The 17,373-nt window shown below is 38.9% G+C and overlaps 1 protein-coding gene across 3 annotated transcripts in view; it reads right to left on the reverse strand.

Annotated features, from left to right (window-relative positions):
• LOC130906198 (cell adhesion molecule DSCAML1-like) overlaps nucleotides 1–17,373 on the reverse strand; it is a 148,904-nt gene that overhangs the window by 120,265 nt on the left and 11,266 nt on the right. For all 3 annotated transcript variants that reach the window (XM_057820233.1, XM_057820234.1, XM_057820235.1), the window contains exon 2: nucleotides 1,857–2,177. In XM_057820233.1, coding sequence (XP_057676216.1) covers nucleotides 1,857–2,177 — 321 coding nt within the window. The remainder of the gene's footprint in view (nucleotides 1–1,856; nucleotides 2,178–17,373) is intronic.

Below are 17,373 nucleotides of genomic sequence, written 5' to 3' on the forward strand. Positions count from 1 at the left end.
AAATCTGGATGATATCGTAGTTGCGGCGCGTCTGTTCTCCATGGTTCATTCAGGCCAGTCAGTCCCTCCCCCTCCCTTCTCTTCCCTCCTGCCATCAACATCTGTTTTCATATTCTGCCTCCCAACACCAAGCACAACTAATACTCATATTCATTCTAATACTAATACTAGCGCCAAGTTGCGGATTTGAGCCAGGACCCTGAGCGGCATGCCAGCCGGGTGTCGCCTTCATTCCCACATGACCCAAAAGCCCGGCTCCAGGAGACGAGGGATTAGCATCAACCAAACATCCTGAACAGCCAACTCTGTTAGGCCATACTGCAAAATATATTGAAAATCCATAAATGTCGACGGCAGCCAATGACTTCTTTGTTAAGTGCTGCAAGCTGCGTTTTGTTTTGGCATTTATGCATTTGCTAATGTTCAACTGCAGTGGTATGAAAAAGTATCTGGACCTATTGGAATTTCTCACATTTCTGCATAAAATCACCAAAGATGTAAAAACTGTCTGCTTTAACTAAAAACACCCAAACATTTAAAGGTTTTCATATTTTAATGAGGATAGCATGCAAACAATTACAGAAGGGGGGAAAAATAAGTAAGGTGTAAGTTGTTTCAGCTAATATACCAGGGGTGGGCAAAGTATTCCACAAAGGGCCGCAGCGGGTGTGGGTTTCTGTTCCAACCCATCAAGAAGAAACCTTTTCACCAATCTGGTGTCTTGCAAGCACAATCAGTTGATCGCAGTCAGGTGCTTTTTGTTTCAGCAAAAACCTTATTGGTTAAACTGTCTGTGCTGAATCAGTTGGAACAAAAACCAGGACCCACTATGGCCCTTGAGGACCGGGTTTACCCACCCCTGTAATATTCTATGTTTGTGTATGCATTTGTAATTAAGCTTACAGCCACAGTTTGTGTAGTTATGTGTGAGTGATTTGCTATGAGAATTGTAAATATGTTAGCATTCGTAGCATTTAAGATGGCGGATTTTTGCTAGGCAAATTAAGCTAATTTAATCTACTAAATTTACATATTGATGAGACTAGATAGACGTTTGGACACCAATTTTTTTTTTTGAGTCAAGCGTTTTATTGTTAAAATGTGTGTCGTTTTGAAGTGTCAGAACATAAGGACAGAATGTGTCATATTTATGAAGTAAAAATAAGATACTGTTAGGTACAATGAGGTACTGTTTACGAACCTTAAAAAATGGCTGGAGACAAAATTCGGAGGAGACTCCGGCGGTCGTGAAGTTGAAATCACATAAGTCGGGGACGTCGTAACCTGGGGACTACCTGTATTCACATTTTTTATAGGTCAATTTGAGGTCAATCAGCCCCCCGTTTTGATTAAAAAGGTCTGAAAATGAATCGTTTATGCTTTATTTGTGCTGGTTTGTCCTTAAAAATTTTCGTTTGTGCTGCTATCGTTTTTGCGATACTGAGATACTCATTTCGAGTGATGACGTCACGCAGCCCCACATTTATTGCAAAACGGGCCCGAAATGGTGCAGTTCGTTTATGCTACGTTTGTCCAGATAGACCTATAAAAGAATTGTAAATATTTGGAAAAAAAAATAACTTTTACAGCACAAACAAGCATAACCGGAGCACAAACAATTGACATCATTGTTGTATAAATTTCCATCCGATAGGGGGCGAACTTCACTAAACTAAAATTTGAAGTCTCATGAATTAAATAGTGGGTGATAATATTGTACGATTGTCCAAAGAATCAATATCGCATCGGCACAAAATCGCGCGGAGTCCGACTTTGACCTTCTGCCTTTCTTTCATGTAGATCCTCAGCTACTTTGCTTCATGACTCACCCTCCCCACTCAACTTTCCGAACTCACCAGCTTTGATGCGGATGTTAGGGCTGCGGATCTTGCCCGCCTGGTTCTCGGCAGTGCAGAAGTAGTCGTTGTCATGGATGTAGCTGTTGTAGGCGGACGGCGAGAAGGGGTACAGTTGCAAAGTGCCGTTGGCGTACACGTGGCGGATGTGGGGCACGTCGTAGATGTCGTCGCCGGTGGCCAGGTACCAGCGCAGAATGGCACTGGGGGTGCCCCCTGCTGGACAGGGTAGGGACACCCCCACAGAGCTGGAGTAGGTTACCCTCTGCAGGGAGGCATTCACAAAGTACAGCCTGGTAGAGCCCACATCCTCACTGTGTACTGCAGGGGCGCACAAACGGCACAACATCAAGACCAGGTACAGTGGAAGTAGTTTTGTAACTTGAAAATTCTGTAAGTAGAGACGCATTTTCCATGTAAATGCCCTAATCCGCTAAGCCCCCAAAATTGACACATAAATCTTTTATAATGCATGGAAACATGAAACAAATACAAGTTACAATGAGATTATTGCACAATAACTAGAAACTGCAATTTCAGGTGAAATTACTTCTGGTCTTTGCCATGTGGAGATACTGATCTTGGCCCCAGCCTAGGTTGGTTTGGGGACAATATCAGGTCACTTCCTGTCTATTTGGGGACATTTATGGGGCCTGGGATAATGATATCAGGTTATTTAGGAACATTTGGGAGGCGTGGCCTAGTCATATCAGGTCATTTATGAACATTTAGGGGGCGTGGCCGGATCATATCAGGTCATTTGGGAACATTTAGGGGGCGTCGCCTGGTCATATAAGGTCATTTGGGGGCGTGGCCTGATCATATCAGGACATTTGGGGGCGTGTCCTATTGATATCTGGTTATTTCCTGTTGATTTGGGGACATTGTTTTTTTTGCCATTGAAAATGGGAAAAAATTTGGACGTTCATAGCCGTCAAGGGCATCCAAGTACATTGGCATCTATAGAATGGACAAACATGCCCGCCAATGGCATTAAACAGAGGAAATGCCATTGGAAATGAACGGAAAATTTGGACGTCCATGTCAATAACAATATAATAGGAGCGGTGCATAATGTACAAAACAAAGAATAAAGAACAAAAGTTGATTTTTTAATTTTTTTTTTTTTTAACCTGTCCGGTTCAGCTGTTTGACACGGAGAATGGAAGTCTAAGTGTCCGGTTGGTCTGAACAGTTTTAATGTTTCACATTGAGAGTATGATTTACTCCAATTGTGATCATTCAACATATGTCGTTTATTATGAAAAAGCAGCGAACAGGAAGGGGTTACGGGGGAACAGAAGAAAAAATAAACACAAGAAAAGAAAGAAAAGAAACACAACAACAAGAAATACACTGAATGCCTACACTAACTATTAATATGTTGGTGCTATCGTCAGCTAGATGTATTTCCGGTTGACACCATGTGGGGGGCCTGTTGACCAGGAAAAGAAGGGGAGGGGGTGGGGAAGTCCATAAGCTAAGTGATTGGGAGGGGTAGAGCGTACACAAATCAGCTCTGTGATCTAGAACCCAATAATCGTGTGAATCTCTTGTGGGTGTAAGCCCGTTGGCAACAGACCGTGACCCCCACCCGAGCGCGCCCAGTAATGCATGAAAACATGTAACAAATACAAGTTACAATGAGATTATTGCACAGTAACAATAAAATAGGAGTGGTGAATAATGTAAAAAAAAACAAAGAATAAAAGTTAATACACACATGTAAAGCTGTCGTAGCACGAGGGGCGAATGAAGAGGACGCTGGGATACACACATATGAATACAGCATGCAGTATCTTAGCCAATTGGATGCCAGCAGTGTTGGGAAAGTTCATTTTCTACATGAACTAGTTGAAATTGCAGTTCACAAATTTTAAAATGAACTGAAAATAACACATAATTTTGAACTTACATTCATGTTTCCAAAAAAAAAAAAAACTTTTGTAGTTTTTTATTTTTATTTTTAACTTTTGTAGTTCTTTCTTCTCCCCAATAGTTGCTGCAAGCTATTATTGACAGAGTCAATATCAGAACCACGGACAGCAACTATTTTATCCACTTAAACACTGAAACTGTGTCTAATTCATCTTCATATTCAATTTCAAATATGCTTCGGTACTGGCCTGTTTGTAAAACTCAAATGTTGGTACTCGGCCAATATTCTGTCTGTGTTTGTACCCCATCAGAAATTGCAACTTTGCGGTTCTGCACATGCTCGTAACGTTACAAACAGCCGCAAATGCAGCGATTCCAAAGTAAACACCAAAAACTTTATATAAATAAAGGAATTGTGTATTTAAGTTTAGTCTTGGACGCACACGAAGGAAAGTTATCTCTCACCGCGTCTTCCATCTGTCGTTAAACAATTTATTTATGCCGTTTTCATGTTGCACCAGTTTGGTTATGATACAACTTGTCTATTTCACATCTTATGATTATATTTAAAGTCAAACTTATTATAAAAGAATGGTTTTTCGCCGCCATAAAAGCTTAGGGAGCAAAAGCTGCCATATTTGCTGAAACAACATAGCCATGAGGCAGTAGTCACGTATATTCTTTTTCTATTACTCTTATTCTATTCACAACCGCTTAAACAAGCGCGTTAACGGTAACGTTCATGAGACAATAACATGATGCGTTTAGTTCACGTTTGCCCAAAATATAAACGTCTTCATGGACGATCGTTCAATGAATGCGTTCATACACAACGCTGGATCCCAGGAATACTAGGCAATAGCCAATGGCAGTGCAGCTACAGTGGTATGAAAAAGTCTCTGAACCTTGGGGAATTTCTCACATTTCTGAATGACACACCACCATCAAATGTGATCTGATCTTTGTCAAAATCACACAGATGAAAATACAGTGTCTGCTTATCTAAAACCACCCAAGCATTTATAGGTTTTCATACTTTAAAGAGGATAGCATGAAAACAATGACAGAAGGGGAAAAATAAGCAAGAGAAGCCTCTGCCTAAGGAGACGTAAAGAGCAATTGAAACCAATTTTTACCAAACATTTTAAGACAGGTGTGTGCCCAATCACTGATGAGTGGTTTAAAGCTGCCCTGCCCGCTATAAAACACACACCTGGTAAGAAATGTCTTGATGAGAGGCATTATCCGATGTACATCATGGCTCAGTCAAAAAAGCTGTCTGAAGACCTGCGATCAAGGACTGTTGATTTGTATAAAGCTGGGAAAGGATACAAAACCATCTCTAAAAGTCTGAATGTTCATCAATCGGCAGTCAGACAAGTTGTCTACAAACGGAGAGAGTTTGTCACTGTTGCTTCACTCCCAAGGAGTGGCCGTCCACCAAAGATCACGCCAAGAGTTCAGCGCAGAATACTCAGGTAAAAAAGAACCCTACAGTGTCTGCTAAAAACTTACAGAAATCACCTAGCACAGCCCAATATCTCTGTGCACACATCAATTATATGTAAAACTATGGCCAGGAATGGTGTTCATGGGAGGACTCCACGGAGGAAGCCACTGCTGTCTAAAAAAACATTGTTGCTCGTTTAATGTTCGCAAAAATCCACTTGGACACTCCACAGAAGTTTTGGCAAAAATATTTTGTGGATTGATGAAACCAAAGTTGAATTGTTTGTGGGTAACACACAGCGTCATGTGTGGAGGAAAAATGGAACAGCTCACCAACATCAACACCTCACCCCCACCATGGTGGAGGGAGCATCATGATTTGGGGCTGTTTTTCTACCTCAGGGCCTGGACAACTTGCAATCATTAATGGAAGAATGAACTCAAAATTTTTGCAAGAAAACCTGAGGCCGTCTGTCAAACAGTTGAATCTAAAAAGAGGATGAATGCTGCAACAAGACAATGATCCAAAACACAGTAGTAAATCAACTTCAGAATGGTTTCAGAAGAACAAAATACACATTCTGGAGTGGCCAAGTCATAGTCCAGACTTGAACCCTATTGAGATGCTGTGGCATGACCTAAAGACATTCCTAAAGACCTAAAGAAATTCATGCCGAACATTCCGGGAATCTGACTGAACTACAGTAGTTTTGTAGAGAAGAATTGGCCAAAATTAGTCCTGATCGATGTGCCTGACTAATCTGCAGCTGCAGGAAGTGTCTGGTTGAAGTTATTGCTGCCAAACTGGGGGTCGCAAAATATTAAATGTGATGGTTCACTTACTTATTCGTCCCCCTTCTGTCATTGTTTGGATACTGTCCTCATTAAAATATGAAAACCTAAACATGTTTGGGTGGTTTTAGTTAAAGCAGACACTGTTTTTTTCATCTGTGTGATTTTGACAAAGATCAGATCACATTTGATAGTGATTTTATGCAAAAATGTGAGATATTCCAAAAGGTTTAGATTAGGGCTGTCAAACGATCAAAATTCTTAATCGAGTTAATTACAGCTTAAAAATTAATTAATCGTAATTAATCACAATTCAAACCATCTATAAAATATGCCATATTTTTCTGTAAATTATAGCTGGAATGGAAAGATAAGACAAGATGGATATATACATTCAACATGCGATACATAAGGACTGTATTTGTTTATTATAACAATAAATCAACAAGATGGCATTAACATGATTAACATTCTGTTAAAGCGATCCATGGATAGAAAAACTTGTAGTTCTTAAAAGATAAATTTTAGTCCAAGTTATAGAAATTTTATATTAAAACCCCTCTTAATGTTTTCGTTTTAATAAAATTTGTAAAATTTTCAATCAAAAAATAAACTAGTAGCCCGCCATTGTTGATGTTGATGAATAATTACTTGCACAATGCTCATGGGTGCTGAAGCCTATAAAATCAGTCGCACCCAAGCGCCAGCAGAGGGCAGCAAAACTCCATAAAACACAACAAGTGGGCAGTTCACTGTACTGTCATTTAAATCTGTCTGAGCGGGGCTTGTGCGTTAATTGCGTCAAACATTTTAACGTGATTAATTTTAAAAATTACCGCCCGTTAACGCGATAATTTTGACAGCCCTAGTTTGGATACTTTTTCATACCGCTGTATAAGTATGTTCTGATGTTATGAACTGAGCTGCGAGTACCATCCATCCTGTATTTTCGTGTTTCGTATCCTGAAATGTCTTTTGTAATAAAAGGTCATATTTTCCCGTTGAAGCGAGTCTTAACCTGAAAATTCTGTAAGTATAGGTATCACTGTAAAGGTAATCACAACGCCACACTGGGAATGTCCTTCAAAATAATCATAATATATGTCAAATGTCCAGCTGCAAACATCAGTCATGTGATGCGGAAAGCCAGGGATTTGGGCTAAAGCCTGTTGTGAATAAGGTGGATGGGTAGGGGGAGGAGCCAGCTACCTCCATAGAGTTGGACCCGTACTGCACAAACAAAGAGGAAGCCACAGAACAGTGATGATAGGTTATGTGATTGGAATTTCTATGCCAGACGCAGATTTAAGGCTTTTTAATCTCCTTACATATTTAACACACAAATGCACGCACGCAGACGTACAGGAATGTTCTCAGATTAGACACATCGAAAGAAAGGAAAGTGACAGGGAAGAACTTTGGGGTCATCATAGTTAGAGAAATTCTAGAACAGAGATGTTTTTATAGTAACAGCATATGTTTTTAAATCAAACTTAATCTTTTTTAAAACTTACTCTTGTCAAACTCTTCATTTCCGACCGCTCATTTTGTATGTCACCATCAAATTGCTATATCCTTACAATATCGTGTGGTTAATATAGTATAACAGTGCTTTTACACTAGACTTTGTCATCTATTCTGGAAACATAAAAGTCTGTCTGCACAAGATTAATGTGCGGAACATAAAAGTTGAAGGTAGTTGCCGTAAAAACGTCCGCTGGGTTATGATTTAACCCAAATAACTCAATGAAAGCTAAAAATGGATGTAGTATAACAAAATGGGTTAAACACCTGCTCGATACAAGTGACGCTTGTAGATCAACGCTGTCACTGCTAACTTTTCCTTCTTTCCGGGCGTGAAGTTAAACAACAATCAACATGAAAAGTGCAAGTGCACATTTATAAGGAGCGAAAGTGCCTCTAAGCCGTGCAGAATACTACAGATGGTATATGAAAATGTGACTGCCGGTCCGATGGTGAGCTGGAAAAAAAAATCCAGGTCAGACTCCCTCCCCGCCGCAGATTACTGATAATGGCCCCTGAGCATAAAGCCATATTAAAGATTGCAATATCTATAATCTCCCAATGGGGGGACAGGACTAAAGTAGAGGAGTGCGGGGGTCACCCTGAGAGCTTGGGGGAGGAGTGGGCAATGGGGTAGATTATGTGGACACACCGGGGACCAGACTCACGCCAAACAATCGGTTCAGTCATACGGACAGCGAAAGGTCATGTTGCGGTGCCATTGACCCATTCAATGGCGGACCCCGCAAATTTAACAGAAGACAAATGACCGCAATTATTGGAAAAATAATTATTGTAAAACTCCATCCCAAAAAAAATTAAGAGGCATAGACTTGACTATCAGTTGACGGGACTCGGGGCTCATGGCCCATCTGTAGGGGGCCTATTTTCAAAAAACTTAAAATTCAAATATTTTCACTGCTAATATACACATATACAAATTTATTTTTGCATTCAAACAATTTTTTATTTTTATTTATTTTTTGATTGAAACGACTTTTTCTTTTTGTTTGAAAATATGTATTTTGATTGAAGCAACTTTTTTTTTTTTGATTGAATAATAAAGACACAAATCTACCTCCATATGGCTCCGCCCAGGGGATACAATTTTTGACTAGGGTAACTATATTGGCACGACACCGGCCGGCGTACCATATTAAAAGTATAGCCTAAGCAGCCTGACTTAGAATTCCCCTCAAGAATGATGGGGGGAAAAAAAACTCATTGTCAACTTATTATTATAAATATTCCATAAAGTTTAATTTTATTGTTGACACTGCGTTTCGGGATCATCAACATGTCCCATGCACCAAAAGTCAAACTCCGCCTGTGAGCCAAACGGGAGCATTTTTGTACCGTATTGGCCCGAATATAAGACGGTGTTTTATGCATTGAAATAAGACTGAAAAATTGGGGGTCGTCTTATATTCGCGGTCTAGACGTTATACCCATTCATGACGCTAGATGGCGCCAAATATCATTGACACGATGTTCTGTCATGATAGATCTCAGCTACTCTCAAGTTTAACCAGTTTGCATTCTTTTATTGCAATGTTTTTCCTTATTCAGATTTGTTTCAAGACTACAGTTACAGTTAGACCTCACTTTGATGGTTAATGCAGTTATTGCAATTTTGTTGTTTTATCACAATAGATTGGTTTATTTACATTTCAAAAACCAGAAGCCATTCATTTATGAATGTGATTGCACTTTAGTTTACATATTTCAATGTTCAGATATTAGGATTTGAATATGGAAAAATAACATGCTTTTCCTCTCAAATATATTGTTATAATTAGAGGTGCATGATAATTATCGGTCCGATAATAGGAATTTTGACGTCATCCCAATAAATCCGATAACATATTATCAGCCCTATTAATGATATTTTTGGCACGGTGTCGGATTGGGATTTGTTTCCACTCCTGTTTTTCCAGTGTGTAAAGTTTTGTTACTGTCTTTGTTTTGTTCATTATAATAATGTTCATGTCATCATGAAAATTCTGGTTTGGTCAAAGGCAAATCTAAGCTGAATCAACCACTAGTATTTTTGACCTACAGGTGATCAAAAACTCAGGTGAATATACATTGAAAAATTATATATATATTATCGGTTATCGTATCGGTATCGGCCTCGAGGAGCAGGAAGTTATCGATATCAGTATCGGTTTCAAAAAATGGATATCCTGCACCCCTTGTTATAATCATTTAGTTCAGATGTGCTGTAATTATTTTCTGTATAAAAATTTGGTGTTCAAAAAGTCGTTTTTCAAACTTGAGTCTTATATTCAGGGCCATCATATTCGGGACAATACGTTTTGTTTTTTTAAAATGCCACAAAAAGTTCTCGGGCCACTAAAATTTGACTTTTACTTAAATCACTAAAGCATTCCGGCATCCCCGCCTATACGCTCATTTTTCCTGACCTAACAAGAATGTCACTCAGAGAATATGTCATTAGAATCAGACTGTCTACCTTCTAAAGATATCTGCCGCCTACATAGGCCTGATTTCCCAACACCTTATTCATATGATCTTGTTTTACCACTTCCCACCTTCCACACAAAAAAAATAAAAATCCCAAAACATAATGAGGGTTTTCCTTGCTCTACGCCCACATTGACTGTGCATTGTTATTTCAGCAATGTTTTTTCAGCGACCAAATGCTTATTTATCTCTCACTGAGTTGACTTGCACTCAGGAGGCTTAATCAACCTCATTCATGCACGGTACCTACAGTGCTGCATGGGCTGTCGGAGCTGCAGCCACTATTTTATACATCCTGCCAGCGCGCCGCATGAATATGTATGTCGTAGAGGTAGAAGTCATAACCTATGCAAGGTTTCATCATGCATAATGCAGCTGATCTACGCCTCACCAGGATGTGAGTGCGCGCATACACTCACACAGCTGAGGTGGTAAACAAACCCCAGAGCCGGCGATGTTTTACCAGGCACGCGTCTTCGCACCCCTCTGCCCGACGAGAGGTGTGATAACGCATGTTCCGCCGCTATCTCCGTCCATTGACATCCCCGATCAATTTGACAGCATTTTCTAATAGATTTGCTGATGGAAATGACATGGGAGAGACCACCTGAGATGACTCATTGTCATGCAATTCCACTGCAGTTCTGGGTATGTGCAAAGTAAGGCTGCAGGTATCGATTATTCTAGTATTCGTAGGGTCGGTTGCCAACGGGCTTGCACTCACAAGGGATTCACACAATTACTGGGTTCTAGATCACAGAGATTTGTGTACACTATACTAGGGCTGCAGCTATCGAATATTTTAGTAGTCGGTTAATCAATGGACTAGTTGGTTCGAATAATCCAGTAATCGGATCGAATTTTTGTTTTTTTTCAATGAGGATCTATCTACAAGAAAAAAAAATTGGCTAACTTACATAGAAAAAGTTTGCTAACTTCAATGCTATAAAATGCTAAAGTTTTTTTTTTACAATGCTCGTAACACATTTTTCAGACACATATTCCCACAAAAAACTGAATTGAATTATACTACGATATTGAATTCAAAATCCTCCTTCACACCCATCACTGTCTACATGGTGTAGCCCCCACCTACCTCAACGAACTCCTCACATCACATACTTCAGCCAGAACCCGGTCAGGCCAACAGCACCGTCTACTCCCGCCCAGGACTCGGCTCAAGACTATGGGCGACAGGGCCTTTAAAGCTGCTGCTCCCCGACTGTGGAACATCCTCCCAGACCACCTCAGAGCCCCGCAGACGGTGGATGCATTTAAAAAAGGACTAAAAACTCACCTTTTTAAAAAAGCTTATTCTAGCTAATTTTATTTTACTGTCCTACTTTTATCTGGTTGGTATCCGATTTTATCTGTGCTTGTGTCTGTTTTGCTTTTATTCTTTTATTCTTCGTCTTTTTCATTTTATTTATTTATTTATTTATTTTTTTTTTTGGCAATGTGCACTTTGGAATTTGTTTTTCAAATGTAAAGTGCGTTATAAAATGCATTATTATTATTATTATTAAAAAACGGTTAAATATACCTATAAACCAAATTATGAATGCAATAAAAAACATTAGCTCAAACAAAAACTTGGCTTACTTTGGTCTTAACAGGGAGCAGTTGGCTCATTTGTTCAGCCATGTGAAAAGAGGCAGACCAGAGGGCAGTGTATCCACCCTAATCAATAGACCCTACTCACGTGACGTCACAGCCACGCCCCCGCGCCATGATGTCCGCATACTCGCCATAGAAATGCATTAGCGCTTCGTAAATTCTTCCTATTATTGCACGTTTTACTGCTCGTCAACATTAATACTCAAAATGGTGAAGTCGTGTGTGGCGGTCGGTTGCAAAAACAGAGAAGATAGACGGAGAGACTTGAATTTTTACCGTATTCCGAGAGACACGAAGAGGAGGCCGCGATTGACTGCTGCAATTCGACGAGACAACTGGGCTCCAAACGACTACCACAGATTATGTAGTAGTCATTTTATATCTGGTAAGATGCATTTAATATATATTTAGAGGGTTTCGGGCTGACAACCACAATTAAGATCATTGCTAGGCTAATCGCCGACAACATACACGTATGTATGTAGTTAGTGCTATCGCTAAACCATATAAACATTAAAAGCCCTAGCTCCATTGACAAATGACATGAAATACATTAGACTTGACAGTGGATGTTAGCAAGAACAAAAGATTTTCAATTGAAAATTTCGTAACTCACCTTCCGAGCACAAGATTCCTGCCGAATTTTCGTGTACGAGGACGTGTTTCACCTAACCAGCAACGTAGCATTTATAAGCCTCCAAGCTCTTAAAGTTTTTCAAACTTTCGTGAGAATAGGCTGATTTTGTGTGGGTATCAGATGTCAGGCGAAGCCAGCGGGTCGAAAAACATCGATTTAGGCATCAAATACGGATCTGGCGAATGGATAAACTGAAGCTTTTCCACGTAACGCCTTTTATGCAACGGATCCAATGAGTTTACAGCGTCAGATAACACCGGGGCTTCCATGAATTGCTCTATAACTTGCTCGACTAATAGAAAACAATGGGAATAGGTCTGAAAAAGAGGTACAATATGGCGGCCGGAAACAGCGACACGCCCATTTTGTGACGTAGGTGAGTAGGGTCTATAAAACAATGCAAACACTTTCAAAATAAACCATTACAACGCCACTTTAATTAAAAGAATACTCGAAGCAACAAAATTTAATTCGAATATTTTTTTCTAATCGAATACTCGAGTTAATCGATTAATCGTTGCAGCACTAGTACACTCTACCCATCCCAGTCACTTACTTTATAGACTTCCCCACCCCCTCCCCTTGTTTCCCTGGTCAACAGGCCCCCCCACATTGTGTCAACCGGAAATACATCTAGCTGACGATAGCACCAACATATTAATAGTTAGTGTAGGCGTTCAATGTATTTCTTGTTGTTGTTTATGTTTCTTTTCTTTTCTTTTCTTCTGTTCCCCCATAACCCCTTCCTGTTCGCTCCTTTGTGATAATTAACAAGATATGTTTAATGATCACAATGGGAGTAAGTCATACTCTCAATGTGAAACATTAAAACTGTTCAGACCAACCGGACACTTATACTTCCATTCTCTGTGTGAAACAGCTGAACAGGACAGGTTTAAAAAAAAAAAAAAAAAAAAAAAAGACTATTCTAGAATACGATTAATCGATGAACTAGTTTGTTCGCATAATCGAGTAATCGGATAAGGATCATACAAAAATTAAATACCTGAGCTGAGCCTCAAACACTATAGAAAAAAAAAGAAAAAAGATCTAAGTACAACAAAAGAACAATTGGCCTACGAACATAGAAAAAGTCAGCTAGCTTAAATGCTATAAAACACTTTTTTTTTTCTTACAATGCTCTTAACAAATGGTTCAAACACATATTCGTGCAAAAAACGGCTAAATATACCCATAAACTAAATTACGAATGCATGAAAAAACATTAGCTTTAACAAAAACTTAGCTTATGTTGGTCTTAACAGGGAGCAGCTGGACTTGATTCAGCCATGTGAAATGAGTTATGTCACATCCACTGTTGCCACTGGGGGGCAGTGTATCCACCCAAATCAATAAAGCTAAATGTAAACACTTTCAGAACAAACCATTACAACGGCACTTTCATAAACAAATACTTGAAGCAGCATAATTTTAATTTGAATCCTTTTTCTAATCGAATTACTCAAGTTAATTGATTAGTCATTGCAGCACTAGTAATTTTTTTAACACACTCCAATCCATTTTTTTGGAACCGGGAGGAGCTGGCAGCAGTGGTGGAATGTAACGAATTTAAAGTAATTCATTACTGTACTTAAGTACATTTTTATGTATCTATACTTGAATACAAATATGAAGTGGTACTTTTTACTTTTAGTTCACGATATTTTACAGCACATACACTGCTGGCCAAAAGTATTGGGACCCCTGCAATTCTGTCAGATAATGCTCAATTTCTCCAATTTACAAATGCTTTGGTAGTAATATCTTCATTTATTTTTGCTTTCAATGAAAAAGCACAAAAGAGAATGAAAAAAAAAAAACATTATAATTTTACATAAAACTCCATAAATGGGCCTGACAAAAGTCTTGGCACCCTCAGCCTAATACTTGGTAGCACAACCTTTCCAATGCCCTGCCGGAATTTTAGACCATTCTTCTTTGGCCAACTGCTCCTAGTCTCTGAGATTTGAAGGGAGCCATTTTCAGATCTGTCCACATGTGTTCTATGGGATTCAGGTCTGGACTCATTGCTGGCCACTTTCGAAGTCTCCAGTGCTTTCTCTCAAACCATTTTCTAGTGCTTTTTGAAGTGCGATTTGGGTCATTGTCCTGCTGGAAGAAGCATGACCTCTGAGGAAGACCCAGCTTTCTCACACTGGGCCTACATGATGCTGCTAAATTTGTTGGTAGTGTTCAGACTTCATAATTCTATGCACACGGTCAAGCAGTCAAGTGCCAGAGGTAGCAAAGCAACCCCAAAACATCAGGGAACTTCCGCCATGTTTGACTTTGGGGACCGTGTTCTTTTCTTTGAAGGCCTTGGGAGGTTAGCCACTGTGCCGTGGGCTTTAAACTTATTGTTGACACTGCGCACGGTAGACACAGGAACATTTAAGTCTTTGGAGATGGACTTGTAGCCTTGAGATTGACCATGCTTCCTCACAATTTTGCTTCTCAAGTCCTCAGACAGTTCTTTGGTTTTCTTTCTTTTCTCCATGCTCAATGTGGTACACACAAGGACACAGGACCATAGGTTGAGTCAACTTTAATCCATTTTAACTGGCTGCAACTGTGATCTAGTTATTGCCACCACCTGTTATGTGCCACAGGTAAGTAATGACACAAATTAGAGAAGCATCACGTGATTTTTCAAAGGGTGCTGATACTTTTGTCCTGCCCGCTTTTGGAGTTTTTTGTAAAATGAAAATGATTTAATTTTTTTCCCCCATTCTCTTTTGTGTTTTTTCATTGCAAGCAAAATAAATGAAAATATTACTACCAAGGCATTTGTAATTGCAATCATTTTCTGGGAGAAATTGAGAACGATAGAACGATAGAACAACAGATAGAACAATAGGTAGCTAGAATGATAGAACAGATAGCTAGAACGACAGATAGCTAGATAGAACGATAGCTAGATAGAACGATAGCTAGATAGAATGATAGAACGATAGAACGATAGATAGAAAAAAAAAAATATCGATCATGTAACTGAAATAAACAGTGCCAAAGCAGAATAAGCATTAAAAACATGATAAATATGCAAAACGGAAGAGCCCGTCAATTTTTAAATAATAGACCCCCCCTCCCCAAAAAATGGATCTGTCAATTAATTAATTTGACTAATTATTATTATTAAAATATTTAAGGGGGAAAAAATTTGTAAAATCAAAATAAATTTAAAAAAAAATTAAAAATAAAGATATTACTACCAAAGCATTTGTAATTGCAATCATTTTCTGGATGGATGGATGGAAGAAAGAAAGAAAGAGAGAAAGAGAGAGAGAGAAAGAAAGAGAGAGAAAGAGAGAAAGAGAAAGAAAGAGAGAGAGAGAGAGAGAGAGAGAGAGAGAGAGAGAGAGAGAGAGAGAGAGAGAGAGAGATAATGTAACTGAAATAAACAGTGCCAAAGCAGAATAAGCATTGAAAAAAATAATTAATAAATATGCAAAACGGAAGAGCCGGTCAGTTTTTAACTAATAGACCCCCCCCCCCCAAAAAAAAATGGATCTGTCAATAATTAATTTGACTTAATTATTATTATTATTAAAATATTTAAGGGGGAGGGGGATCATTTTTCATGGATAAAAAAAGTTTTTTTTTTTTTTTTGTAATTATTAAAAATACATTTACGATACACATTTTTCTATTTTCTTTTTTAAATTTTGTTAAATTTTTTTTTTTTTTTAATTAATAGAGAAAGAAATAGGAAAAGTTATAAGAGTCCTAAAAAAGAGGACTTGGACCTTTTTTTTTTGTCAGCAGTGCCTCTAATTGATTTGACCATCCAAATTCATTTGATCATTGATTAGTCAATTAATCGTAGCAGGAGAGCCATGGAAAAATGAAGCGGAGGACAGCAAAGTGGATGGAGACCCTATCAAAAAGGGTGTGAATTGAATATCGGGGGGATGTCATCAGATAAAGGTAGGCGTAAGCTTGTAGATAAACCTCAGGGGCCCCGTGTAAGTAGGTGGAGTAGCAGGAGGGGGATGTGGTTGGTGTTACATCTAATCAACGAAGGGATGCGATGTCCCCAACAATCTGCTACACCACCCCACCCCACCCCTCGGTACCCCCGGCCGGCCCGTGCTGTGTCAGTGAAAAAAAAAAAAAAGTGTGCTACTTCAGCAGTCCCGTGGGACCTGCTCCCCCTCACATCAAAGCAGGCAGTTTCTCTCCTAATGTGAATATCAAATCTGTGGATCACAAGTCCCAGCACAGTCTGCATAAACGGCCCCTCCCCCCAGCCTTTAATTCTGCCTAGTGATGAGGGGAAAGAGAGGGAGGGGAGTTGCTGCGAGAGGAGAGAAGAGGAGAGGAGGAAACCATGGAGGGAGGGAGCGATGGAGATTCAACAAAACAACTACTTGCTTCCTAGATTTAACCAAAAATGCCACCAAAAGCACTTTTGTTTTCTGTTCTGTTGTTGTTAAACACATCTAGAGCTGGAGCATCAACACCTGCACTGACAGTTTTCCACATCTCAACTTTTCAGTGAACTTGAATTCACTCAATGGCTGCCATTTTTGTTGATAATAATGCACACTGGAACCAAACACCTAAGTTGGACTATGTGAACACAATCACTTGTTTTCCAAAAACAAGTGCAGATGTTTGCAAATATCTCATTTTCTTTCATTACAAGCTTTCGAAAACAAACAAAATAATTCTAAATATTCCCTGTTTTTAATGTGTATTTTTCAAATACACATGAAAACTAATAAAAAGAATATTTGCTGTTTTTTTTTAATTTGATAATTTCAAATATTGTTTTTTAAATAATACAACTAATCACTAAAGAGGACTACAATGGTACCTCTACTTATGAGTGTCTCTACTGGAGGTGCAACAATTAATAGATTACGCGACAACTAATTGATTAGCAAATTAATCGACAACTACCATATTGGCCTGAATATAAGACGGCCCTGATTGTAAGAGCCCCCCCTCTTTTTGAAGACTCAAGTTTTAAAAAAGACTTTTTGAACACCAAATTCATTTTTATACAGAAATCAATTACAGTACATCCGAAACAAATGATTATAACAATAAATTTGAGAGAAAAAGCATGTTATTTTGCCTCATGAAAATCTTAATATCTGAACATTTAAATATGTAAACTAAAGTCCA

The sequence above is a fragment of the Corythoichthys intestinalis genome, chromosome 18 (genome assembly GCF_030265065.1).
Source record: "Corythoichthys intestinalis isolate RoL2023-P3 chromosome 18, ASM3026506v1, whole genome shotgun sequence".
In the NCBI taxonomy this organism is placed as follows: domain Eukaryota; kingdom Metazoa; phylum Chordata; class Actinopteri; order Syngnathiformes; family Syngnathidae; genus Corythoichthys; species Corythoichthys intestinalis.